This window comes from Protopterus annectens, chromosome 5.part1, assembly GCF_019279795.1.
Source record: "Protopterus annectens isolate FY-2018-M chromosome 5.part1, PAN1.0, whole genome shotgun sequence".
Lineage (NCBI taxonomy): Eukaryota > Metazoa > Chordata > Ceratodontiformes > Protopteridae > Protopterus > Protopterus annectens.
This window is the reverse complement of record NC_056736.1, coordinates 350,687,267-350,715,119: the sequence shown is the minus strand read 5'-3', so window position 1 is coordinate 350,715,119 and position 27,853 is coordinate 350,687,267. Positions and strand designations below refer to the sequence as shown.

General features: G+C 38.3%; 1 protein-coding gene across 6 annotated transcripts in view; it reads right to left on the bottom strand.

Annotated features, from left to right (window-relative positions):
• Window positions 1-27,853, bottom strand: part of ARAP1 (ArfGAP with RhoGAP domain, ankyrin repeat and PH domain 1) — a 2,759,262-nt gene that overhangs the window by 491,912 nt on the left and 2,239,497 nt on the right. For all 6 annotated transcript variants that reach the window (XM_044073028.1, XM_044073030.1, XM_044073029.1 and 3 more), the window contains one exon: window positions 23,756-23,861. In XM_044073028.1, the coding sequence (XP_043928963.1) occupies window positions 23,756-23,861 (106 nt within the window). The remainder of the gene's footprint in view (window positions 1-23,755; window positions 23,862-27,853) is intronic.

Sequence of the window (27,853 nt, the reverse complement as noted above, 5' to 3'; positions counted from 1 at the left end):
GAGTGCAGGGTCCACACACATGCCAAAAGGAGGAAGCCAGGCAAGGGACAGCAAAACATTATTCACTTGATTCAGATGTATAATCTACATACATCCAAGATGATGACAGGCCAAGCATGTTATGTGTGTCAACAGACCACATTAAAATCCTAAGAGGAAATTTGATACACTTGTTAGTAATCTATAGAGTTAACTTCCCCAAATTCTTCTCAAATATTTTCAACCATACTTTGTGATGCCATATCTTCTAATTAATGTTTAATATAAATAACAAATAACTATCCTTGCAACACATGTGGTTAAGGGTGATCCAGTAACAATAACAGGGAGGACTACAGGTGACTAATGATGACACTACCAGTATCTATTTCATCAGGATGAAAGTGCCGAGTCTCAGCAAATCCACAATCTGTGCTGAGCATGAGGCCTACACTAAAGCGTAATGTGTCAGTGTGATGACTACATCCTAGAATGGGTGATAAACAAGCTATTCTGCAGAGATGGCAAGCCCACTTTTGTTTCCCAATGACAATAATACACTAAAACGCAATGTGTCAGTGTGATGACTGCAACCTAGAATGTTTGATAAACAAGTTATTCTGCAGAGATGGCAAGCCCAATTCTATCTCCCAATGACAGTAATATACTAAAACGTAATGTGTCAGTGTGATGACTACATCCTAGAATGGGTGATAAACAAGTTATTCTGCAGAGATGGCAAGCCCACTTCTATCTCCCTGTGACAGTAATACACTAAAACGTAATGTGTCAGTGTGATGACTACATCCTAGAATGGGTGATAAGTTATTCTGCAGAGATGGCAAGCCCACTACTATCTCCCAGTGACAGTAATAGACTAAAACGTAATGTGTCAGTGTGATGACTACATTCTAGAATGGGTGATAAACAAGTTATTCTGCAGAGATGGCAAGCCCACTTCTATCTCCAAGTGACAGTAATACACTAAAACGTAATGTGTCAGTAAAGAAACTGGAAAGTGATGACTACATCCTATAATGGGTGATAAGTTATTCTGCAGAGATTGCAAGCCCATTTCTATCTGCCAGTGACAGTAACTTACATTCCTGCCATCTTGCTACTTAATTATTCTCATTATCTGGTCACATGACCTCAGAAATGAATGTAATACTGACGCTTTTGTAATCAGAGTACTGCACGTTTATCCACAGTTGTGCAGTCTCAAAGCAAGAATAACTAGTGGGAGAGTCATAGCAATACATGTCAGAGGGCAATGGGCTATACCTGTAAAATACAGTAGCTGAATGGATACGGTATTAACAGACCTCAAGTCTACTGTCCAGTAACTGTTCTGCATTTTCATTTCTGCAAGAATTGATACTTCAGCCAAAATATTCGAGATCAGTTTAGTCACATCCAATCTTTTACAGTGCTCCCACAGCCTCCATTAGAACACTTTTAAAATTCCTAATATATTCCATCTCCTATTTCTGCGATCTTCAATTGGAAGTTGAGGAGTAAAAAAAAAAATCCTAATTTTCTACTTACATCTGTAGCAACCAATGTCCTACAACATTTACCACAGAAGAAGCTCTCAAGAGCTTCAGTCCTGTAGTCCTAACCCCAAAAGCAGGAACAAAATTTATTTCTGTACTGGCATTCAGAAATGCCATTACAGAAATGAATATCGGTATTGCACTATCAATTCTGCAGCATCTGAAGAGAAGGACCTGATCTAGCTTTCCTCCTACAGATCCCTTTCAGTTTTAAGGCATGATTAGAAGTTTTTTTTTTTGATGCTGTGGGCAAAAAAAGAGTAGCTTCCTTTGTTGAATGCATAATCCCCCTAGATCAGTGTGGGCTTAACAGAGGATGCCAGACTTCTAACAACCCATGAATCTTGATGGTTCTAATGCCCCAGACAAAGGAGTATCAATTTATGCAATTTATTTGGGACCACTGGCAACTTGAATTAGAAATTTGGAGATTATATATATATATATATATATATATATATATATATATATATATATATGGGATTGAATTCAACTGGAATTATCAATGACTGTGGGTGTTATTTTAGCAAATGAGTCCTCAGAGGGAAATGAACAGATTACTTGATAAGTTAATAACCAAACTGGGCAATTCTCAAGATACTGACTTAACTACACTAAAACACTGATGATGGTGACAAATTATGTCCTAATAGAGACATTATAAAAGAAATATGTGTATTTGTCTGGTCCCAAAAATCTAAGATATCTAAGGGTCTATCACAGAGATGCAATAGAGGGCTTCTTCAATGAAACTTTGACAGAAGTGACTTATGAAAGTTAAGAAAAAAATTTTTATGAACTCAAGTTCATTGAATCTTGAAATGAGACATTAAGTGCTGGTTCCTCAAATGTACATATTGCCACAAGTTTCTATGTAGCAAGTTATCTGTGTTCACATGAAGAAGGGCCTATAGCTTGAATTTAAAATTAGATGTCTAGCTTTATTTGAAATATAGCTATCCAAGGGTATTTTTGGAGCTTTTCACTATGCCAAAAGAGCGGGATGGTCTGAAGATACCTTATGTAACATTATATATAGTCTGTGTAGCTGTAGATTTATCATAGATGCATGGATGAGTGTTACAAGGCAATTTGGTAGCCTATGCTTCTTGAGTAGATGACACAGAATCATTCTACGGACTTATTTGACTATTGTATGGGGACACTGGGTGCAGAAAGCATAGGGATGGTAGAAGGGAGCTCTGTCAACAGTTTAAGACTTGGGTCTGGGGAAGGCAGAATAAATGTAATGAAGTCAAAAGGTACTATGCACCTTGGTATCAGAAATCACATATTTGGTACTGGTGGTGGTATGGGGAAATGATGTCAAATAATGACATCAATTAGTGGAAGGAGGTAGGATGACGTCCTAGCAAAAGTAAGAAGTTAACATGCACTATGAGATATCAGGCTCACAGGCATTGACTATGTAGATCAGGCAGGAAAGAAAGGATTGAATTTCAAGGGACATTTAATAAGCAAAGCATGTGAAGTGCTGCAGGAGAATAAGCTAAAAATATAAGCAAAGTGTGTAAAGCACTTGAAGAGAATAGGTTGAAATTTACCAAGAAAACATGGCTAATTGTAGAAGATATCTAGATGTATTGTGTTCAAGGGGGATTTGGAACTAATTAAATAAGTTACTAAAGGAAGGAATTTCAAAATATTTACTTGCCACTGCTTATACATGTATTCTTATACTTTAAACAGAGTAGAGAAGCTGTTTTCAAGAGTATCTCATGAACGCTTGTCATGTGAAGCAGGTGAGATAGGTACCTGAATCCACATGTTTTGAGATTGTTCCAGATTAGACAAACATACAGAGGATATATATAACCACAGAAGAAACGAAGAAAACAAATGCTTCACAACAAAAGTGAATCCAATCCAGTAGAAAAACCTCAGATTTATTCTACAATTACACACCAGTAGCTTAAAATTCGTGATATATATCCACGTATAATACAACAGCAAAAAATTCTCTAGCGCCTCGGCACACTTGCCTTTAACAGAGTAAAAACTTTCCATATACAATTTCATCACCTTTATACTAACATAAAACACACTCTCTTAATACATTAATTAACAAATAAAGAGACAACACTCCAATACTCACAATAATACATACTATTCACATACACACTTATAACAAACTTTTCCAAGAACAGTCATAGTTTAACCCTCTAGGATTTAGAGTATTCAATTTTAAAATTAAACATAACTCTTTCTTTCTTAATATATGTTTAATTTGTTGCTCACTTAAATATACATTATCTTTTACACTATCTAAAACCGTCACAACTAATCCCTCTGGATTACCATGATGAAATTTATTAAAGTGCAATGCTATGGGGCTAGTTTGTTTGAAATTTTTTATGTCTCTAACATGCTCTTTTATTCTACATGCAAGAGACCTCTTAGTTTCTCCCACATAAAATTTATTACACGTACATCTCATACCATATACAACTTTCTCCGTATTACAATTAAAGATACCATTAGTAACAAAAGAAACCCCATTAATAATATTAAATTCCCTAACTACAAACTTGCAAATACTGCATTTGCCACAAGCAGTTGTGTCCAACTGTTCAACTTGCTTTCCCATTTTAATATTAGGCATACTAAACCGACTGTGAACAATAAAATCTTTAATACTTCTACCCCTTCTGTATGAAAAACCCATTCTTTTATTACTCAAAAAATCTACCTCACTTTTGACCAAATTCCAACTACATTTAACTTGTTCCATAATCTGATCAGACAGTACAGAAAAAGTAGAAACAAAATAAATACAATCACTAATGTTCCTATTTGTCCTAATATTTTTAGTAATACCTTTTTTCTCATTTTTCCTTACCTTTTTCATTACACGTGGATATGTATCACGAATTTTAAGCTACTGGTGTGTAATTTTTCTACTGGATTGGATTCACTTTTGTTGTGAAGCAAACATACAGAGGATATTGAATGAAATTTATGGAAGGGATACTATGCTGGACCCTGTTTTTTATTTTCTTATGGTCCAAGTGAAATGGTCTTACCTAGTTATGATTAGAATTAGCTGGCATGGATAATGCTGCTGGCTAAAAAAGTTGAGATGGTACTCTAGAAAACAAAAGATGAAGTAGGTACTGAAGACTGAGAAGCTTAACTACAAAACTTGAATTAGGTGAAGCAAGAACTGACTAAAGACAAGGGTATCTGACCAAGTGCTTATCTTGGTTCAAACAGTTGTGCGGATCCATCATACTAGTCGCACTGTATAGCGGCACTCTGTACAACATTAATGCAACATGTTGATCTCTTGAACTAATAATGTTCTTAGCTGTTTGTAATGCTCTCTCTCCTGTACCATTTTACTAAGCGTAGTGAATACCTGACACTCTGTAGACAAACCCAAACTGTTCAGTGAAATCTTGGAATCAACTGATAAAAATCAGTTTCACTGTCAGTGATTCTCATACTGCTGCTGTGGAACAGACTTCCCATCCACCTAAAACAAAGTTCATCCCTGTTCATTTTCAAGCAGAATTTAGATCTATGGATGGGAAACAAAGCATTGACCCCAGGACTGTACCCTGTACTATTAATGGACAGATGCATCTCCTAAATGCTTTATCCCATGCATTGGTCCCCTCAAATTATCTACAGTATATTCCGACTTATTATCTTTACGGGTAATATGTAATTATCAGCTATGGGCTGGGTAAGGCCATTCTATAACCAAATGGGATATGTTATTTTAAGTACAAAAAGACAAACTGGCTAGGCTTAAAATGGCCCACAAGGGCAGCTAGCCTAGTACTTACCAGTGAGCCTATGAACCTATGATTAGCTCTACAGGTATCCACAAGACTGACAACATTGTTTAAACTGAAGAAAAACTGCCACCAACTTCCCAGAGCAGCAGAGTCCAACAAAAATAAAATCAAATAATCCAAAAGCACTGACAGACCCAAGGAAGGCACGACTCTCCAGGTTAAAAAACAATTTATTGTAGGTCATAAGCACATTTTCAACGACTGTTGCTTCATCAGATAGAAAAACATATTAAACCAAAGCTGTTTTTTAAAACAAAGAAATGAAACAGTATTATGTCACATGACCACAAAATTTAATGAAACACAGCTAAAATATATACCATTTAAACAGCTCATAAAAACATGTACACATAAATACACCATGAAAACTATATACAATTTTTTTTATAAAACTTCCTATAAGCAGGTAAAAATACTGATTAGCTAACAAGAAAACAAACATATATAATTGCAGATACAAAGGCAAATACTCTCATCTGGCTAGTGGTCATGACTTCAGTTTGGGTTTAGTGGGTACAAACTCATTCAATCCATGCCCAACTCCCCAAGTCTGATAATCCATTTAGCTTCCATCTGTTAAGTTTGATTCCTTATATCTCCACCCCTTATAGTCTCAAAGACTCTACCAATAACAAGAAATTTAAATGTATGCCTAGAATCAGTGGCCAGTACATGTTTTGACAGCTAGCCCTGAATGAGTGTTGGATATGTTGGTGGCACCAACTAGAAAACCTTTCCCATTTATTAATATATGGTTTTCTAGTAGCAGGTTTTCTTGCCTCCATTAGTACCTGATGCTCATCCTCCATACCTCTCAACCTGGAAACATCAAAAATCTGGACAAGGCCCATGAAAAATAGGTACAACAAATCTGTATGCTGATTAACATATCATTTGCATACACAATTATGTAACCCTGCCCACTCTGATGGAATTGTGGGATACCAACTTTCAAACTGAAGAACAGACAACCAAAATATGGCACCAGAGTCCCCCTGCAGCCATTCCAATGTCCCATTACCTGTCTATTTGCCACATTTACCATAAAACACTAATGTGCATACTGCTTTACTTCTACAATGATTATTTGGATTTTATTTTTACATTTTATATCACAATGCACAAACACTAATAGACATCTGCTAAATAAAGCAATACTGTCTCACAATGAAAACAGACTTAGCATTAAAACTTCCCTGCCCTTGAAACTCACATTCATTGAAACAGCATTGAAACCCACTCCACATCCAAAGAAAATGCATTTGGCCAGTGGTGGATAAAGATTACGTTTTGGCTGTACTAGTTTAAAAATATTTTTCTTATAATGCAGCACATAACAAAATTCTGATTTTCTGTTCCTGAATTTGGGCTAATGATATTTTATGCTCTTTCCACTGAGGCACAAACGTGAGAAAACATCATGCACAAGGGCATTTTCCAGCATTCCAAAGAAAACACATTTTCCACTGCAGACAGCGGAGAAGCAAGAGTGGTGGGTAGGGACTTTAGGCTCTTGTTACCTGTACCCAAGGTACAGGGTTTGAAACATACACACATACTTATCTTCTTAATTAAATGCAAATGTATTACCTTAGGTTGAATTAAATTTTTTTCTTGTGTTTACATTAAGCAGTGGCACAGACAGACGCCATTATTTAAGGTGATAACATTTTGCAGGTTTACAAAAAATACTGCAAGTGCTTCCAAGTTTTTACCTTTCCTCCCCATTTCTGGCTAAGCATCCCTTCCATGAAGGTTAATGATGTGTACATAAATGGAATAATTTGTTGCTGCATATTGCTCACTAAAGGCATACTTTAAGGAGATGCTTAAAGTAGAAAATTTGACCTTACACCAAAAGCAGAGATAATGAACTTATACAACTAATAACATTGTATAAATTATAAGAGAAACCTTTAGCAGTGACCTTGCAATAATGGAGGTGCTATACATGCAGCTGCTTGTTTTCATTCATGTTCCCACTTATTTAGCTGTCTATTAGACTAACATGATGTCTGTAGTTTAAACAGATTATTATGCATGTATTTAATATAACATACTTTAACATAATAGTAACTGCTTACACCAGATAATAATCCATGCAAAATTAAGGCTGGTTGTTTATAGTATGGCTTGCAAATATAAAATGGTGCCATTTATGCATTAAATGCAGGTTTGAATGAGTGTTGTAAAGCTATTTTGATTTGGACTATTAAAATAATTTCTCAGTCTAGTGAAGGGCTGGTTCATCTAAAGCTCTACAGGCAGTTATTTGTTTGTGCATTAATTACTTGGCAGAGTTTATTGATAATGTTTCATTAACAGCTCCCCCCTCCCAAATAAATTGCCCTTATCATATGTCCATGTTGTCAGTGTTGAAAAAAGCAGTTTCTGGAGCTGAAGACCCCCTGGAACTGAAAAGCTGTGGTGGGTCTCCTATTGCCTGCTGCTGCTTTGTGTAATTGGGTCTTATTGCAAACCAAGACAAGTCCATGTCGAACAAACTTGAATTATTTGAGATACATTTATGACTTTATGAGTTTGATTTCCTGAATGAAAGTCAGCAGTGGGGTGAAATCCCACAGCCATTGTAACTTGTAATAAATAAAAAACACTTTGTCTTTCATAATAGGTCGAAAATGACAATTACATAATGTTTTAAGTAGCAGCACAAGACCTAAATATAAAAATATTTTATGCATAAACATCGTTAATTAAACATTATGGGCTGTTTACTTAGTTGCTTCCTGTATTCAAGGTACAGGGTTAATTATTTCCATTTTCATTTGTCTACGAGTGACTCTGAACAAGTCACTTAAGTAGACCCTGCTCCTGAAAAGGGGCATTTATAGCTTAACAAATGCCTAAAACAAACAAACAAACAAATACAGTTTGACACTGAAATTACTTTATGTGGTACCTTCCATGTTACAAGTGGCAAAACAGAGTTGAATTCTCACGAGCTGCTCCTCCTCCCAAAACAGACATACATGGTTTAGGCACATTTGTGCCCTTTATGGCATTATTCGGGCTCCTAAATGTGTTCTTGGGTCCATGGCTGATTCTGAGGAGGTGCTCGTATCACAATATGTTCAGTCCTTTCTATTTATTTTGCATTTATTAACCGGGTAAGTGAGTGGTTTGTAAGCCGTTTTAGCTGTCACCAGGACCACAACAGCCAATCAATCATCCACCACTTTTTTTAGCTGTATTGCAGAATCTCGAATGTCAGAATGCCAAGGAAACAAAAGAAGGAAACTAATCCCTGAAATACAGAGAGGTGAAAAATCAAATTCCAATCCTTTTGCACCCCCCCAACTTATACATGCCAACATCAGGGTTGTGCTAACCCAAGGAGGAAGGGGGAATCTCTCATGGAAAAGCATAACTGCCATAACTCACTAAAATAAAATCCCATCAGTGGTGATATATTATGGAAAACGGATCGACATTGTGTTCCTTTGCATTTCTTGTTTTGGGCAATTTCATCACAGCAGTGTGTCAATGTACTTGTTTTTTGAATGTGGGAGGAAATCAGAATAAACTTTGCATAGACAGAAGGAGAACATGCAAACTCCACATCACACAGGCACTGGACGGAAGATACATTTGAACTCTGGAGCTCTGACTGCGAGAACATAGACTACGCCACCTTGTTGCTGTGTTTATAAGGTAAATTAAAAGTATTGGGACACCTGCTTAATGTCATTTTGATGAAATTTGGTGTTAAATCTAATGGCTTATGTAGGGAAACATGCACAACTAATTTAATTAGGCAGGCAAATCATCTCATCATAAAAAAACTAACTCTGCAGTCCAAGCTTTGCTCCTTCATTCTCATCATAAAAACTAAATACCTCTGTAGTCCATTAATTTGTTGCGGCTTCCCAGAACCATCATTCCTGCTAACAGCCTCTCCGCGGCTTTTTCCATTCCCGAAAGGTTTGCAGCTGCCCATTAACAGCTAAGGAACCCTTGTTCCATTCCCTCACAGCCGGAAATGCACAAACGTTATTGAGCTCAATTCCGACAGGCTGGCAGGGTGTTTCACGGAGCTGACATCATCACGCACATGATGACATCAGTTCAAAAAGCCGGAAAAAAAACCCCAGGAAATTCAAAAATTAAGGGGTGGCACACGGGAATCATGGCACCCCATTATTTGGACTCCAAAACACGGTAAAAACTGAGTAATTCGGAATGGTTGGGAGGTATGTCGTCCTCAGAAAATAGGTGCCTAAAAAGAATTAAGACCCTGTCATCCAGGCAGTCAGTTGAAGATGATTGATATTGGGGAGTATCATACAACACTGTTCTTGCATGAGTAGATCATAGGAAGTTACTAGGCTATTGGCCCTGAGGCCCTTATAAGCTTAGCCAAGAGTTTAGCCCATGTTTAAACAAGTCAGCACCCAAAGCCCTATCCAGCAGGGACACAGGTGGAATCCCAGGGATGTATTTTCTGTTTCCCATCCAGTTAACCAGGTTACACTTGAAAAGGGATTATGAGGTACTCTGTCTGACATGTAGAGGGACTGAGGGAGTCTATTCCACAGATGGGGGAGTCTCTGGGACACAAATCTCTCCCCCCAACAAGTCATACTGATGTCATAGACCAAGTTGAGGTTGCATGTGCGGTTTACTCGAGTGCAGCTTAACTTACGGATATGCAGCTGTCCCATCAAGAGGGGTCTGAGATTGCTTTGTATGCCAGACAGAGGTCACATCTGAGGAGTTTGTATGAAACTGAGAAGAGGGACAGGGCTTTTAGCCTATCTGTGTAGGGTAGATGTTTGACAGCCTGGATTCTTCTGGTGAGGAACCTCTGTGGTGTCTCCAGCTGCTGCATGTGTTTTGCGAGGTACATGCCGAAGGGGGCATATTACTCAATAATTGGCTTTATAAGGGAAGAATACAGGGATGTTATGACACATTATGTGAGGAAGCTTGTGGTAATTGCCCCTGTCCCAAAAAGGGAGAACTATGGTTGCCAAGGCCAGAAGGAAGCCACCACATGATCTTGGGGGATTCCTTCTGAATCTTCAGAAGTACCCTGGATATTAGTGGAAAGGGTGGAGATGCATACATAAACATTCCTATCCAAAGAAAAGAAAAGGCATCTGTCTTCCATGCCTTGCATGGAGTCCTGGAACTGAATTTTTTTCCAGTTGATTGTTCAGGCAGGTGGCAAATAGTTCTATTTGAGGAATTCCCCACAGATAGGTCAAATCTTGGAAGCCCCCCAGACCTACTTTCCATTCCTGAGGGTCTGCCCTGGTCCTGTTCAGTTTGTCTGCTACCCAACTGCCTGTACAGTGAGACTGTACTGTGAAGCTACATACCAAACTTACATGGATAAGCTGCAAAGAGGGTATAACCTGATTCCTGCTTGCTTGTTCATGTACCACATCACTGCAGTATTTTCTGTAACCACTTGAAGAGGTCCTGGGGAACAAAGATGGTTCAGAGAACTGAGTGCCTTGATCAGGGGAAGCATCTACTTGACATTTATATGCTTGCACTATCCTTGGTGACCCATACCCCCTGCACTTTTATCACTCCTGAAACTGCTCCCCAGGCAAGTCTGAAGCATCTGTGGTGACTGACTTCTTTGGGGCAGAGAGGGAGAAGGGGGAACCTTCATTTAAGGATACCTGCTGTCTCTATCATTAGATTTCTCTTCTGACAAACCCCAGTACCGGTATCTGAAAAGATAAAAGGTGTTGGGACTCAACAGATTTCAGATGCCACTCTATCCTTCTCATGAAGAGTCTTGTCAGGAATACCATGTGAATCATAAATGCCATGAGACCCAAAATCCTGATGTGCTCCTTCACAGTGACAAGTCAGAGGAAAACCTTAAAAATAGATTTAAATAAAGATCAATTTTTTTCCTGTGAAAGGAAATCTCTTTGAACTGAGGCATCTAGTTGATATCCCAGGAGCACAATCCTGTGTAAGGGAATCAAGAAAGAAAGAATTTTAAATGTTCTCTTGGAATCCCAGCTTGCGTAAAATATCTCTCACCCAAGAGAGAAATTCCTGACATTTTGAAAAAGACTTGGCAAAGATAAGCAAGTCATCTAAATATGGAAAAATGTGGATACCTTGTAACTTACAATGATCTATAACTGAAGCTAGATACTTTGTTAACACTCTTGGTGCAGTGGATAGTCCAAAGGATAAGGCAGAGAAAGTATAGTTGTGTACACTTACCATAAATGTAGATGTTCGAGTGTATTCACTGTTGCAGTCATTACATTTGGTTAATCCTGTGAAAGGTTGCCCTCAGTCGGCCTGAATTCCAAAGTCCTGGGTCCTGCATCAGCTGCTGTCACCCCATCCCTGACATCAGGTCGTCAGGGGTATAAAAGAAGCGGCCGACGCCATTTTTTTTAGTTTTTCTTGCCCCAAATGTCAGGTGCCCCCTAAAAGGGTAGCCAAAATTTATATATATATAAAAATACATGCACCAATATAAACTTTACCTGCATCTACAAGCAAATGCACCACAGAGGTTGTATAAATCAGAGAAGGTAGGATAGGTTCCATCAGAAGAAAGGGGGATGGTGGGTGGGTAACCTGGACTGAGACAGTGAATACACTCGAACATCTACATTTATGGTAAGTGTACACAACTGTACTATGTTCTTCATGTTTCACTGTTGCAGTCATTACATTTGGGTAGAATCCCAAAGCTATGGTTGGGAGGCTGGAGCTAAACAGCATTAGGAGTGGCTATGAGTCCCTGCAGAACTGCAGTGGCAAAGCCTGCCCAGGATTTAGAATAGAGTGGCAGATGATAGTGCTTTGTAAAGGTGTGCACTGAACTCCAAGTAGCGGCCTCTAAAATGTCCTTGGTTGGTACTCCCCTGAGAAAGGCTGCTGAAGTGGCTGCAGCTCTGGTTGAATGTGGCCTAATGCCCTTAGGCACTGGCTTTCCATGGTGTAAATAGCAGAAATGAATGCAGTGGCCTATCCACTTTGAAATAATTTGCTTTGAGATAGCCTTTCCTTGTGATTCTGCAGCATATGCCACTAGTAATTGCTCTGTCTTTCTGAAAACTTTGGTTCTGTCCAAGTAGAATCTAAGCTGTATGTGTACGTCCAAAGAATGCAGAATTTTTTCCCCCTTGTTCTGTAGATTTGGATAAAAAGTTGGCAGATGAATAGTTTGGTTTTAGAGCCACACTGGACACCACCTTAGGCATAACTGTTGGGTTTGTCATCAGAGAGACCCGGTCTGGATAAAAAAATGATAAAAGTTCCACAGCCATGAGTGCCAGTAGCTCTGAAACTCATCTTGCAGAAGTTATTGCTAGGAGCAGAGCTGTCTTCCAAGATAAAAAATTTATATCAGCAGTAGCAGCTGGCTCAAAAGGAGGCAGGGTGAGTTTTTCCAAGACATAGTTGAGGTCCCATGCAGGCATTGGTGATTTCCTTGGAGGCCTTAAATTTTTGGCTCCTCTGAGGTACTGTTTTAAAAAGGGATGAGAAAAGATCAGTGGCTCTGTATTGTAATGAGCTGAAATGGCAGAGGCATGAATTTTAATAGATGAAAAAGATAGGCCTTTGTCCAGCATCTCAGTTAAGTATTGCAAAATCTGAGGAATATTTGGCACAGCTGCATCAGTTCCTTGTGCCTGGTTCCAAGCACTGAATCTCTTCCATTTTGCAGCATAAGATTTTCTAGTATTAGGCCTTTTGGCTTCCAAAATGACATCCATCACTGCTTTACTGAGAGGTGAGTTTTGTATGACTACATTATCCGCCATGCTGCCAAGTTTAAAGTCCTGAGTTGGCTGTGCAGGATCTTATTGTTTTGCTGGGAGAGTAGTTGAGGTATTTGAGGTACGGTCCAAGGTGGGTATTGAGACAAGTTCCTTAGGACTGGATACCAGTACTGGCGGGGCCAGTCTGGGGCAATCAGTATCATCTTTGGCTTCTCCTGTCTGACCTTTAGGAGTACCTTGGGGAGGAGAGGCAGTGGGAGAAAGGCATACACTGATAGGTTTTTCCAGCTGAAAGACAGGGTGTCCACTTTCCATGCTTGTCTGTGATAAGTTCTTGTGCAGAATCTTTTTAGTTGGTAGTTGTGAGGGGAGGCAATAGATCTATGTCCGGGCATACTCATTTCCTTGTTATCATGCTGAAGACTTGTGGATCCAGCTGCCACTCGTGGAGATACATGAGGTTTCTGCTTAGTTCGTCTGCCAGAGTATTTTCCCTTCCTGGCAGGAATTGTGCCTGCAGATGTACTTGGTAAGTCAATGCTGTGTCCCACAAAGTCATGGCTAGTCTGCAAATGGAGTAAGAATGTGTGCCCCCTTGCTTGTTTATATACCACATGACCGTGGTGTTGTCTGTCTTCATCAGTAGTTGTCCAGGATGAAGTAGGTCCTTGAAGGCTGTTAGGGCATTTTGAACAGCTAGCATCTATTTTGTTCAAAATGTTTTTTTAATGGATGTCTGAGGGGATGAAGTTGTATTTAAATGGGAAGTGTGGGTTGTTTTAGCCATCTGATGAAGTTGAAGATGAAAACGTTTTTTTGTGTGTGCTATGCATTAATGTGGATTGCTTTCTTTATTTCATTAAACGGAGTTTGTGCTTCCAACTGAGTTTGTGGTGATACATTCTTGGTTACTGGCTTTACTAGTATCATCGATCCTTTGTTTGGTTACTAGTTTTTTTTTTGGATCTTACCTTGTTGGACATGGCATCGGAATCGAGCCAAAAGGGCTTTGAAACTGGTGAGCTTTGGAAGCTCACAGGACAATTGACGCAGCTGGTGGGACTATTGACTCCGGTGAGCCAATCCATGGCAACGCTGCTATCATCAATTCCGGGACTACACAACCAGGAAGTGGCCAAGACGCACCAGGCTCGTGGAAGTATGGTCGCTGGCGTTTCTCAGCATGAGCGAGAGTATTCTGTACCAGATAATGGAGGTTTGGATAGTTTAGACGGTTTTCCACGCACTACCTTTGTCAACGACAGAGAGGATTTACCACCAGAGGGTACCAGAGCAAGGAATAACCGACTGGATTCAGGGACAGAGCAGATTATCGGAACTGTTCCTACAGGTACTGGTAGACATTTTAGTGACATTCTTAACATCAAATTTGAATTTGGAAGGAAACTTTCAAATTCTGTGTGCAACAGAAGTTTTTCCAACATGTTAAACGACTTGGACTACTACTTACACAAATACAAGATGTTGGACATGGACAACTCTTATTTAAAGTATTGTTTGGATTTAAAAATTGTGCCAAAAGGACTGAGAGTTTGCAAGTACCCAAACAATGTTGTTGAGGGTACGGACTTTCATTTTAATTTACTGAAAGCATTTGATCAGTGTGGCTTTGACATCATGCGAGCTATTATAAAAAACAATGTGGGTGAGATGGAGAAATTGCATGAGAAAATAGAAAGGGTGAACAAGGGTATTACTAGTGATTTGTTGTTCAAAGTGGAGGAAGAAAAAATTAAATATCAAAAATTACTTAGAAATATAGAATTTAAATGTACTGAAGTGCAGAATAGGAAGGTGGGGAAAATTGAGAGGGACACTAAAGAATATAAAAACAAAACGCAATACCCCAGGCCTAAAAGTTGGGCTAATCAAGGAAAGTCTCGTTGGGGTAGAGAACTTTATGATGTGGTGACACATGACGAAGTGTTTGTACATGAAAATGAGCAGGAATGTCCTGAATTTCCTCCACTCAGGAGATCTGAAAGATTGATGGAAAAAGAACCTGTAGTGTATAATACAAAAAACTACAGGGGCAGGGGTTGGGGACATCAGGAGAGGAAGGAAAAGAGATGGAATTAATTGAGCTTATTACGCAGGAGGGTAACAAATGGTCTTACAAAGATTTTAACATTTTTAACTATTCTGATATTGTTGTGGATAGGACACTTTTTGATTTATTTTCCAAGGGGTTTGGGTTTATACCTAGACAGAGAACTAATATGTTTAAATTATTAGTGGATGTGAAAATGTTTTTGAGAAAGAAAAACTTGGAAATATTTTTTAATGGAAAAGGAACTACTTTTAACCAACACAGTTTGGCATGTAGCAGTACTTTTAATCCACCTCTACACCCCCAATTGAGGAACTTTGAGTTAAAGGTAGAAAAAGAACTAAGGTGTGGTTTGAAACACAATTTTGTGTATCCAAATTTGACAACAAATGAAAATCAGGCCTTAAAAGATTTGAGTAATAATGGTAACTTAAGAGTAATGAAACCAGACAAAGGTGTGGGGGGGTTGTCCTTATGGATCACATTCACTATGAGGGCAAAATGATGGAATTATTGAATGACACTAACAAATATTCTAGAATTTCCTTGAATGAAATCAACATAGCATATAGGAAAATTCAGGTTGCCTTAAATGATTTATTAATGGATGGACTAATTGACATTAAAACCTACCACTATTTAAATGTTGAGAAGCCTAAGGTTCCTTCTATTTTTGGGATCCCAAAAGTACATAAGGACATCAACGACCCTCCCTTGCGAGCTATAGTGTCCGCAAATGGGTCAATAACAGCACCTTTAGCAAAGTTTGTTGATGTGAAAGTGAAAGGGTTAGTCTTGAACAATGTTAACATTTTAAAGGATTCCTGGGATTTTTTGAAGAAATTACAACCTAATTTGCATGATGATGAACTGGCTTTTGGGACCTTGGATGTAGTTGATTTGTTTACCAGTATACCACACGATGTTGGTATGGAATGGTTTGAGGAGATGTTGACTGGATACAAGGAAATTACCCAAAATGAGTTTAGGACAATTTTGGTATTAATGGAATTGGTGTTAAAAAATAATTTTATCTTTTTTCAAGGAGAATATTTTAAGCAAGAAAAAGGAGTGGCCATGGGGGCACACTGTGCCCCTACTTATGCTAATATAGTTATGGCCTATTGGGAAAATGAATACTTGTTAAAGTCCCCTTATAAATGTTATTGGACACTATATGGAAGGTTTTTAGATGACCTATTTTTTTATGGAGAGGGAATCTAAATAACTTTGATGAATTTGTTGAATACCTTAAAGGTACAAGTGAATTTTTTGATTTCACCTACAAATTCAATGATCATGAGTTAACTTATTTAGATGTAAATATTGAGAAAAACAATGGAAATTTTGTATCCAGGATTCATAGAAAGGAAACCTTCTCAAACTCGTATCTGCATTTTGCTAGTGCCCATCCGCTACATCAGCAGAAGGGGGTAATGAAAGGGCAACTTGTTAGAATGTGTAGGATGACCTCAAATAATAAAACTTTTACAGGCGAAGTGATGAAATTGAAAGAGTTATTTTTAAATAGAGGGTATCCCGGTGAATTGTTTGATAAAATATTGAAAGAAGTATGGGAAGAAAGGAAGGGTAGATTTGCCCCTATTTTGGGGAAAATATCTCCCCAAAAAGGGAAAGATGAAAAGCCGAGTACTGGGTTAGGCAAAGAGTTTAACTCAGGGTTTGTCACCACCTACGATGGTCAGTCTGGTGTTGTGAGAAGGATAATAGATAGGGATTGGGATAATTTTTCTAAGGGTTCGGATTTGAAATATATTTTTGGCAAACCTTTAACACACATTTACCGTAGGGGGAGTACTATAAAAAAATTTTTAGAAAGGGGCTCCAATAAATTTAAGGAAGGTAAGTCCACTAGGGTGAAGAAAAGGTTGTACAAATGTGGTAGGTGTAATTATTGTGCCTACCTTAAAACTGGTGATTCCTTTTATTTGGAAGCTAGGAGAAGAAAAGTATTGTTACACACCTATGTTAATTGTGACACCAAGGGGATTATATATTTAGTTACCTGTAAGGAATGTGAATCCTTTTACGTAGGTAAATCTGAGAGAAAATTAAAACAGAGAATTTACGAACATCTTTATGATATTAGGAACAAATGTGAAAACAATGCATTGTATAAACATAGTTTGACATGCAAAACAAAAGGATTTCAGTTTTTTGTACTTGAGGTAGTTCCCTTGGATCCGAGGGGTGGCATGTGGGAGACCCTGGTTGAGTACAGAGAACTATACTGGCAGCTAATTTTGGAAGCTAATAGATCTCCAGGCCTAAATGATATGATTTCCTTAGCGCCAGTATTGAAATTAAGATCTGCCAAACTGTAATTGTCTTTTAACATACATACTTTTGAACAATACTTATGACACAAGAGGGAGCCCAAGGTCATTTTTATTATTTTATGTTTTGGATCAAAATTTAATAGTGGTTTTTAAATGTTTTTTAATACTTAGATATTTATGTGAAGTGTAGAATATTTATGGGAAATGCAATGTATTGTTTCAATATTGGTGAAACTCATGTATTTTAGTGTTTTATACACACATACACACATATTTATTTTTTTAGAAGAGCATTTGGTACCTATTAATTACTTCTGTTTTTTTATTGGATGTCTGAGGGGACGAAGTTGTATTTAAATGGGAAGTGTGGGTTGTTTTAGCCATCTGATGAAGTTGAAGACGAAAACGTTTTTTGTGTGTGCTATGCGTTAATGTGGATTGCTTTCTTTATTTCATTAAACAGAGTTTGTGCTTCCAACTGGGTTTGTGATGATACATTCTTGATCACATTGCAAAGTATGCTTTCCAACTTGTTCAGCTGCTTACAATAAATCCTGCATTTCTTTGTTTTCAGCACATTCTGAATTTGTTAACATTTTCTGTTTAAGCAGTGACATAAGATATTGCTGATATTTAAGCATATGAAATTGGCAATATAAAGCTCTTACAGCCAAGGTAGCAGAAGTATAAATCTTTTTACCCCATCTGTCCAGGGCCCTAGAATCCCTATCAGAGGGGATAGGGTTTTTTCCAGTGGAAGCCCTGACCCCTTTGGGACCCTGAGAGATGGTTTCTGGGACAGCAGCAGGGTTTTTATAAAGAAATTTATGAGAGTCAGGCACCCTGTAGTATCTGTCTGGCTTAACAGGGACTGGTGGTAAAGTGTCTGGAGACAGACTGGACTCTGAAAATACATCATCTACAATGTCTAAAACAGGTGGGATAGCAAGGGGTCTGTGCTGAGGCAATAAAAGGAAGTCTCTGAGCCTTTTCTTAGATTCTGAATAATTTTGGCTCTCCCAGTGGAAATGCTCCCTCATAGTATGCAGTGTCTCCCCAAAAGAATAATCCTCAGGAGGAGAGGCTGAAGGGATAGATTCTTCAGCATCAGAATCCTCATAGGGAGGAATAGAATATTCCTGTTCAGAGGAGGAATCAGAGGAAATGGAAACTTGGTCTGAACATTCATATTCTGTCTCTTGCCTAGGCCTCTTATCAGGAGGGGGATTGGAACCCCTGATCAAAGTAATTATGTCTTCGGCCATTTTAAGCATCTGTTTTTTTAGGCATGGTGGCCTGTCCAGGAGAACGCTGTACTTGTTTCTTTGTCTTTAAAGATGCTTTAGTCTTTACCTTTGTAGCTGAAGTAGGTTTCACATATAACTGCGTAGGCCTGAAAACACCCTCAGAAGCCGATGCCTGCTCAGCGGCTCTAGACCGATCTGAGGGAATAGTTTCCAAGAGTCCAATACCTTGAGTTTCCAGCGGCCTAATTGGCTCCATGTGGGAGTCAGAAGCGGCCTGTGGCTCTGAGGTAGTGAGAGTCAGGGGTTGCGAAAGCGCCTCACTGAGAACCGGCGAACCGGCGACAGGCCCAGCGGAAGCCTCATCATCGGTTTTGGATCGCGGATGCCTGTCCTTTTCTTTTTCTTTGCGCTTTTTATAAACTCCAGTAGTCGGCTGCACCGATGGCATTATATAATTAAATCTTCTGCCAAAGTAATGGAATGCAAAATCGTACCGACGCTTAATAGTGCGTTTGTTGAATCTAGCACAAAACCGACAACTAACAACGTTGTGGTCAGGGCCTAAGCAAGCAATACAGTAAGAATGAAAGTCCTTATGAGGTATTTGCTTCCCACAACAAATACAATTATTAACTTTTTCTGACATTGGTCTGGAGCAAGAAAAAAGTTTCCCCCATGGGGTACTTAGCTTTAATGAAGACTTCGGATCTGAAATTCGAATTTGAAATCTCAGGAGTCGGCCGACCGGCACTTGCGAACTGCTTTTGCTTCGAGCACCGTGCGGCAAGAAAGACTGAGGAAAATGGCATCAGCTGCATCTTTTATACCCCTGGAGCACTGATGTCAGGGAAGAGGCGAGAGCAACCGACGTCGGACCTAGACTGTGGAATTCAGGCCGACTGAGGGTAGCCTGCGAGCAGGCTAACCCAATGGTAATGACTGCAACAGTGAAACACGAAGAACATCAGGCGGAAACAAATTAGTCTGATCTGTAGGATGAGGGAAGACCCCCTCCCCCCACTGCCATCTGTAACAGTGATGAATAATTTTCAGAACCCATTTGTTTGAAACAATCTGTTGCCAAAGAAAAAAATGGAGAGTCAGACATTCTAGAAGAGAATGAGGGCCATGGTGGGTGAGGGTCACAAGGTCTCTTGAACAATCATTCAGACTTGTTGGAATTCCCTTGGTTTTGTGAGGTTGGAGACTTCTTTTTGGAACTTCCTTGCCACTTCCTCTTAAACATCTGTTTACCTGAATTCTGTTGAGACTGTTTATTCTGTTTTTTTTTTTTTTTGCCAAAAGTGGAGAAGGAGAAAGAAAATCTATTTAACAATTTGGAAAAGGAGAAATGCAAAATCTTAAAGATTCCCTGGATCAGCTTGCCCCTTTCATCACACTTTTTGATCACTAACACTAACACTAAATCTCTACCCAAGGGAGAATTTAAAGTCTCATTTTAACATCATCTGAAAGGTTCTGAGAATGCAGCCAAACAGACCACCTTTAAGCCATACCAGTGGCCATAGCCCTGGAAGAAGTATCAGTAGTCATATGCACACTTCAAACAATGAGTAATGACTTGTGCAATAGAAGAAACTAAGTTATTTAAAGCAAAATTGTTATTCACAAGAAGAAACTGTAGATAAAACATTACTCATATTTTCACAATATGTCAAAATAAACTTTAACATATGAGCCTGAGAATTTAAAATTCTGAAATTCAGAGTTGCACAAGTATACACTTTTTTCTCCATACCTATAAATAATTTTCCCATCCTTATTAAAAAGACGAGGACTGGAATTAAGTGAATGTTTGTCAGCTGAGGAGCTAACTAAGGCTATAGCTGCTGGGTCAGGTTTTGGAATAGTCTATAAAAATTTACAAACCTGATTAACTTTATACATCCTATCTGCCTTTTTTAGGAAAGCTGGATAACTATCAGGAAAATTGCAGGCAGTAAGGCATACATCATCTGAAGGAGATAGGACAGGAGAAATGGGTGCAGGTACTGGAAAATCCTTCTGTAACAACTGATTACAGTTTTCTACCACTGAAAACACTGGGACATTCTAGCAACAGTCTCAGAGAAAGAGAACCCCCTATAAGGATAATCAGAAAGAGAGGTCTCCTCTGAGTCTAAATCACAAATCTGAGGATAAAACCCTGAATCTGTCTCTGCATCTTCCTGTTCAGATTCAGAATCTCAAATCTCTTCAGGAAAGAAGGCATCCATCTTTCTTTTACTGGAAACTACAGTACAAGAAGGATCAATAGTCTGAAACAAAACCTGAGCCAGTCCCAGTAAACTACTCCTATTCAATGACATTTGAGTAGGAGTAGATACTTGCTTGAATTTCTGTTTCTTTTGACAGGAACAATGGGGCCAACTGTGTTACTAATGGTAGATGCTGCTTCCTCATGGATAGGCACAGCTTTCTGACACAAGAAGGATACCTTCCCTGTTCTCTTTCCCAGGACTGAGAAGAGTAGTTTCCCTTGCCCACTGAGTGGACCCCAAGAGCTGCAGATGATGTAGCTAACCCATGGTTCATAGTGACTGTAGGTGCTACATCAGAGGGATCTGTGGTAAAAGATGAGTGGTCTGAAGTACAACAGATAGCCACAGTAAAGTCACTACCTGTAGCTGAGGCAAATTGCTAGCCTGCTGTGGTGGAAAAAGCTGTTTGCTTAAAACTTTCTTATTGTGTCTGGAAGCAGGAAAGACCATGATATTGACAATCTGTTCCATGATCAAGCTGAAAACAGTGCCTCTATCCTGGGGAAAACAAGCAACAATGCCAATGAAACTACTAGTACACAAAAGTTACTTTTTGTGACAGAAGAAATATTGTAAAAACACTTTCAAACACTATGGCAGTCCCACAGCCGTAAAATGACAGTCGATCCTCAAAAACCTCTGTAAAGTGTACACTTTGATGTCAGTAAAGCTATGAAGAGTTTCACATCCAGACTTGCCTTTTAGTCAGCTCAGCTTGAGCTGCTTAAAATTTTGGGTGCATGGAAGGTGCCCTGAAGCTTTGGAAGCTGGCTGGCTGTTATATCCTTGACAGCATATAACCCATATCGCTAAGGCTATTGCAACAGTGATCATTATGAAGAACATCAAACTTATGCATGCCAAGTATTTGCCAGAGTTCCATATTAGTGATAGGACTCTGCAACTCGGCTACAGCTTTGACTTGCATCTGGCTTGATTCTATCACCACTGATACAATATACAAAATACTGAATTTCAGTGTTGCCAAAGGAAAGCTTCTCTTTATTATTATTACCAACCTTGTGTTCATTAATCCTATAGCTGTTTTATATCCTTGGCTGTATAACTGTTTTCTTGATGTAAATTACTGTATAAACAACTTACTGCAATGCCTTATCTCTTTATATGGTTGTAAACCTCAGGCTGACCACGCAAATGGACCAGTTTGATCAGCGCTCATCCTGATCACCAAATGTATATATGCATAAAAAAAATAAATTAAGTTTGAGCCATGATTTTTCAACAGTCTGAAGTACAATTTCCTGTCTCTCATTGTACATCTGCTTATTAGGCCCAAATCCTAGAACATCATCTGTTATGACCACAGCATCCTTAAGAAAGCTACTCATTTTACTCTGTAAAGTTTTGGGTGCAAAAGTGATCCCATTTGGTAATCTTCTGAAAAGCAATCTTCCACTAGAAAGATAACTGCTTGGATCTAGGAATATTTCCCAAAACCAATAAAAAGAGATCCTGCAGAAAATGTGCGAGGGACCAGGGACACACAATGCAAAGACATACTCAGTCTGAAATCTTCAGGTCTGTATGGGACTGGCAGGATCATAAAGGTCTCATGCTCCCTACCAGCAAAGTCCTTCACAACCTTCTTCAGTCTGATTAAAAAGTGCACTCAAGTAAGACTTGATATTTGCTAAAATTTCAGTGTTGTATCTGCAAGATATTCTGATGATTAAATGGAAGAAATTTTCCAAACTAAGCCTTAAGGGGAAGGACAGTGTATGTACTTATATACAAATCTTCATCCGGTATTGTTGCTACAGTTATGATATTACTGTTACTCATGATGGACTGTCTATTATTTTTATCTTTTATGCATGCCCTTGGGAAAAAGATCTCTGTATGTCCAAAACTTCCTTCAAAATTGGTGACACAACTCATTTTTTTCCTTCTAAATCAATGTTGGGGCTCACTTACTAATGAGAGGAGAAAAAATTTGTATGTCAAAGTTTTCAAGATTACATGTAAGGAGAACCTCTGTAAACCTGCTAAATGTATTAAGTGCAGCATTATACGACTTTATGCATTCTCCTAATTAATCACATCTAATTTTCTTCAGTTTACCCTTTGTGCAACCTAAATATCCCATGAATCTTATTACTATATATATATATATATATATATACATATATATATATATATATATATATATATATATATATATATATGCATCCCCGATCTTTCACCATCCCATCTTCTAATGATTTAATTAACCTGCTTAACATTTCCATTACCTTTTCTATTTTTCTTCACTATATCAAGTCTTTCACTGGCTTGGGATGATTACTTCTATTTCTATTGCGAAAATATCATCATCAAACATTTGCATACTGTGTAGTAACTCTCTTGCTTAATGTCTTGTTCTCCTCTTTGAAATGAATACCAATCACTTTACTTGCAAAAGTTCTGCGAATTCATCCACATAAGGATTCCATCAAAACTAAATGTAATGAATCAACCAGGAATTTTAAATGCTACAAAATAAGTCACATGATAAAAATCACAGGAAAAAAAAGCCACAATGAAAACAAACCATTAAAATAGAAGAATTCTAAAAGTAGGTTTTAGAATGTACAATAACAATAACAAACAATTGAAAGCAATGGACCAGATCTTATTGATGACATCATAGCATAATGATTTACTTTCCAATATATGAAGATTTAGCAGCAGGTTTGATTACAGAAACATAAAGAAAATATTCTTAGTACATAACGAAACATGTATAACATTAAACTTGCTTACCAATAAAGGTGGTTAATCAGGGATTGTAGTGTCAGTTTATTGACTTTGGGAAGCTTGTTTAACAAGTTCTGGTACTGCTGGACCTGCTGGTTTTCATCATTGATGGCTAACAGAAAAAAAAGTACTCATTTGATGCCATGTTTTAACACAAAGACAAGTGAAAATTTCAGAATCAAAATTGAGATTTTTACATTATCAACTACTGCATAATAATACTGTTGCATGGCATGGCTAGCCTTTAAGGTAATAATGGAGTACTAAATAAAGATGGGAAATAATACCCCACTTCATGTCATATTCATCTTTAACACTGTTACATGTTTGTTGTGTACCCTTCTCAGAGGATTGCAAAAATGTTGCTGTAGCTGGATTGTAAACTACTGCAGGATAATGATGGAGGTGAAAAAGCAAAATACCTAATCTGTCCCAGTTCATCAATAATTGACTGATTTATTATGTAGCCCTGCCACGAGCTAATTACTAATACCTGACCTTGACCTTGACTGTCTGTCATGAAGTTTACTAATCATGAGTTTGTGAACTCAGATAGCTCACCACTGGAGAAAACTACAGTAGTATGAAATTAAATGAAATATAACGAGCTTTAGTTGAATCTAGAAAATAATCCAGATTAGTTCTATAGCACTGTGTAATAACGCCAGCACAAATGAAATCTAGTACACATTTGGGATAGTCTGAAGGTTCTTATTAACATGGAGCACTAGTATAATACTTTGTATCGTCAACTAAAAGTATAAACACTTAATGAGGTTAAAGTCTGAAAGGAATAAGATAAAGTTAAGTAACAGACATTGTTAAACCAACTGAAGTGTTTGCAAGTACTTTTATGTCTCCTTATCATTACCTGAAAGCTACTCTAACATTAAGTTTCTGTTTAAAAGAAGGACGTAAATAATAACTAACAAAAAATTATTTTGGTAAATTGACAGACTTGGTCTGTATATACTGTGCATAAAAACCCTAGAGCGCTGCATGTGTGAACCACTAATAATAAGGGACAACATACCAAACACGGTACAAGGATGGAGAAGCTAAGCATTTTTCTCATACTTTGATACATATATACAAATTCTACCAAAGTCATTTCCTAGCTGTAACCCAGTCTTCTACACAGAATCTGTGGCCCCTCACAAGTTGACTCCCTAACTACTCTTAAAAGGAACTCTATCAACCTTCCTGTAACAAAGTATGCTATAAATCAGGTTTCAAAAGTGTTTTAACATCTCTGTTTCTAATTCAAACTATAAGAGAGCACGCTACCTGGAAAGGCAGATGTCCAATTCCCCTGCCTAGTGAACCCCTTTAGGCCCCCATTAGTACATTTCTGAGAAGGCCCTGCCTCTTTACTTCAGCTTATCTAGGTCCCTTGCCATTTTTGCTAACTAGCATTAATCCCTACAGTTTCATGTACTGCCTCTAACAACTTTATACCGCCACTAAGCTTGCCTCTAACAACTTTATACCACCACTAAGCTTTTAACTTCTGTACTTGCTGGCTCTCAATCGGAGTTTATTTTGTAAGTAAGCTTTATTTGCTCTTGCTATTTCTCAGCATATTACCTGCTCACTGGCTCCTCCCCAGTAATTTTACATAGCATGGGAAATTTTTCTCACAGAACAGCACACTGAGAACCATGTTAACCCTCTCCTTTTGCCATCGCTATGCTCGGGCTCACTCCAATACCCTACCCTACCACCCATTCCCACCCACCCCTGAATACTCTAGCTTTATAGTCCAACCCCCGTAAGGACCTTCCCCACACTCCAGTTATCTAATACTCATAAGTTCCTGCCTCAGACACAAACTCCTCCCTGCTACACAGCCTTCCTAACCATAACAATTTCAAAGCCCAATTACAATCTCACCTATCAGCCAAATGGGAATGCCCATGCCACACGCCAACAGAATCCCCTCTCCACCCACTCTCTTTCTACCCAGCTCCATAAAAGTCTCACTGCTGCCAGGGACTGATTATGTTTCATGCTATTCTAATGTACCTTACCTCCATAACTTTTCTTCTGTACTTTCTCCATGCATTATGATCCACCTAAACTAAAAGGACTAGTAGCTTTATGTCAACTCACAAATAGCTCTCTTGTCACAAATGTACTCTCTTGATGTGATCAGTTTTGCCTACCATTATGAGCTAGTTACCTTGTATTTAAAAGTTTAACTCCTAGAGCTCATTACATACTGTATTTATTTTTATTATTTTATTTTACATTTGTTTACCGGGCTAGTCCAACTGGATACATGTCCATTTTCAGTGGAGGCCCGAGGAGAAAAGCTCCACTACAATACTACTAACGAGATTAAAAATTTTAGCAAAATATCAAAAATTCAAGATATTAGATTATACAAGAAATATGCAAAAAAATACACATAACTGTAAGCCTATGTTCTACTACAATAGTTCTAAACAGGTAAAAATATACAGAAAAAAACATAGAATTGTAACTCTCCAACAGGATGTGAAGTCAATTGAATACAGAATAGTATAGTACTGGAGAATATAGGAGTTATGAACATTGTTTACTCTAAAAGCAATTTCATTAGAGGTTGAGAAATTAAGATATATGTCATTTAGTAGAGGGAGTATCAGAATCAAGTGTGGTGATGAAAATCTAGTAGTCTAGATTTATTAAGTAAGAAGGAATGTTAATGAATCAAATAAATGAGAATAAAGAAAATGAAGATTAAGATGATTAGTCAGGCTTATTGATGAAGATGATTAGTCAGGGTTATTACACGAGCAGAGCCAGTGGTTGGATAGGAAGAGTTTTAGGTTAGTTTTAAATAGTGGGAGTGATGTTAGGGTTGTGAGGTGTTGAGGTAGTTGATTCCAAATTTTTCCAGTATTCCAAAATTTTCTAGTATTTTCTAGTATTACACACTCTGAAATGTCTTTAAATTGTTCTGCACAAATCTTTGTTTTTTTTCCTTTGTAACTTGCAATACGTAACTTCAAAAATGTACAAATAGGTTCATAGGTTCATACTAGGCTATCTGCCCTAGGGCATTTATAAGCCTGGCCAGAGTGTGTGTGGCTTTCACCACCCCTTAGGATGAGAATACTATACCCATTAGTTTGCTGTGCCTCTGTCCAGCAGTGACACAGAGATGATTCCCAGGGTAAACCTATGATCTCCCATCCACTCGTCAAGATTTCTCTTGAACAGAGTCAGTGAGGGGCTCTGCCTCACATGGACTGGGATTCTGTTCCATAGTGTAGGGAGTCTCTGGGTGATGAATCTGTCCCTCCAGCACGTCCTATTTATATCCGTGTTGAGGTTTAAGTCTCTTGCTCTCGTGGCTCTGGTGGATTTGGATTTTTTGAGGTGGAGCATGTCCATTAATTCCGAGTTGGACATGGCCTTGTATGTCAGGCACAGATCACCTCTGAGCAGACGGTATGCGACTGAATAGAGCTGGAGTTTCTTCAGTTGGGCAGCGTATGACATATGTTTGAGCCCCTTTATCCTTTTGGTGAGGAACTTTTGGGGTCTTTCCAACTGCTGCAGGTGTCGGGTAAGGTACATTCCAAATGAAGAGTACAGGGGTACAATGACCTCTCCTGATCTGGATGTGAATCCCTTCATGATCAGGTGGGCAATGTAGAAGGTCTTCCTAACCACTTTGGCAATGCCAATTGCCCAATTGCCACTTTGGCAATCTTTTTTTTTTTTATTGTAACATGCAATTTGTAATTTTAAAATGCAACTTTAATAGGTTGGAGCTTTTCTTCCTGGAGCTCCTTTTGGCCCAGTGGACTTCCCCTGTCATCAAACCTAAATAAATAAATAAAATAAATAAACATACTAAATGCCCTACCTCCCATTAAGAAAATTAGAATCAGATCTAATTCTGCTCCCTGGCTCTCTAAAGATACCCTTTCCACTATGAAACTTAGAGACAGCACCTGGAAACAATGGACTAAGTCAAAATCTTTTCTTCACCTCCTTAAATACAAATAACTAAGAAATCTTGCTAAAAAACATACTATCTATGACAAAATAAAATTCTATCAAGAAGCCCTCAGTTTTCTACCCCAAAACAATTTTGGCACACTATGAACA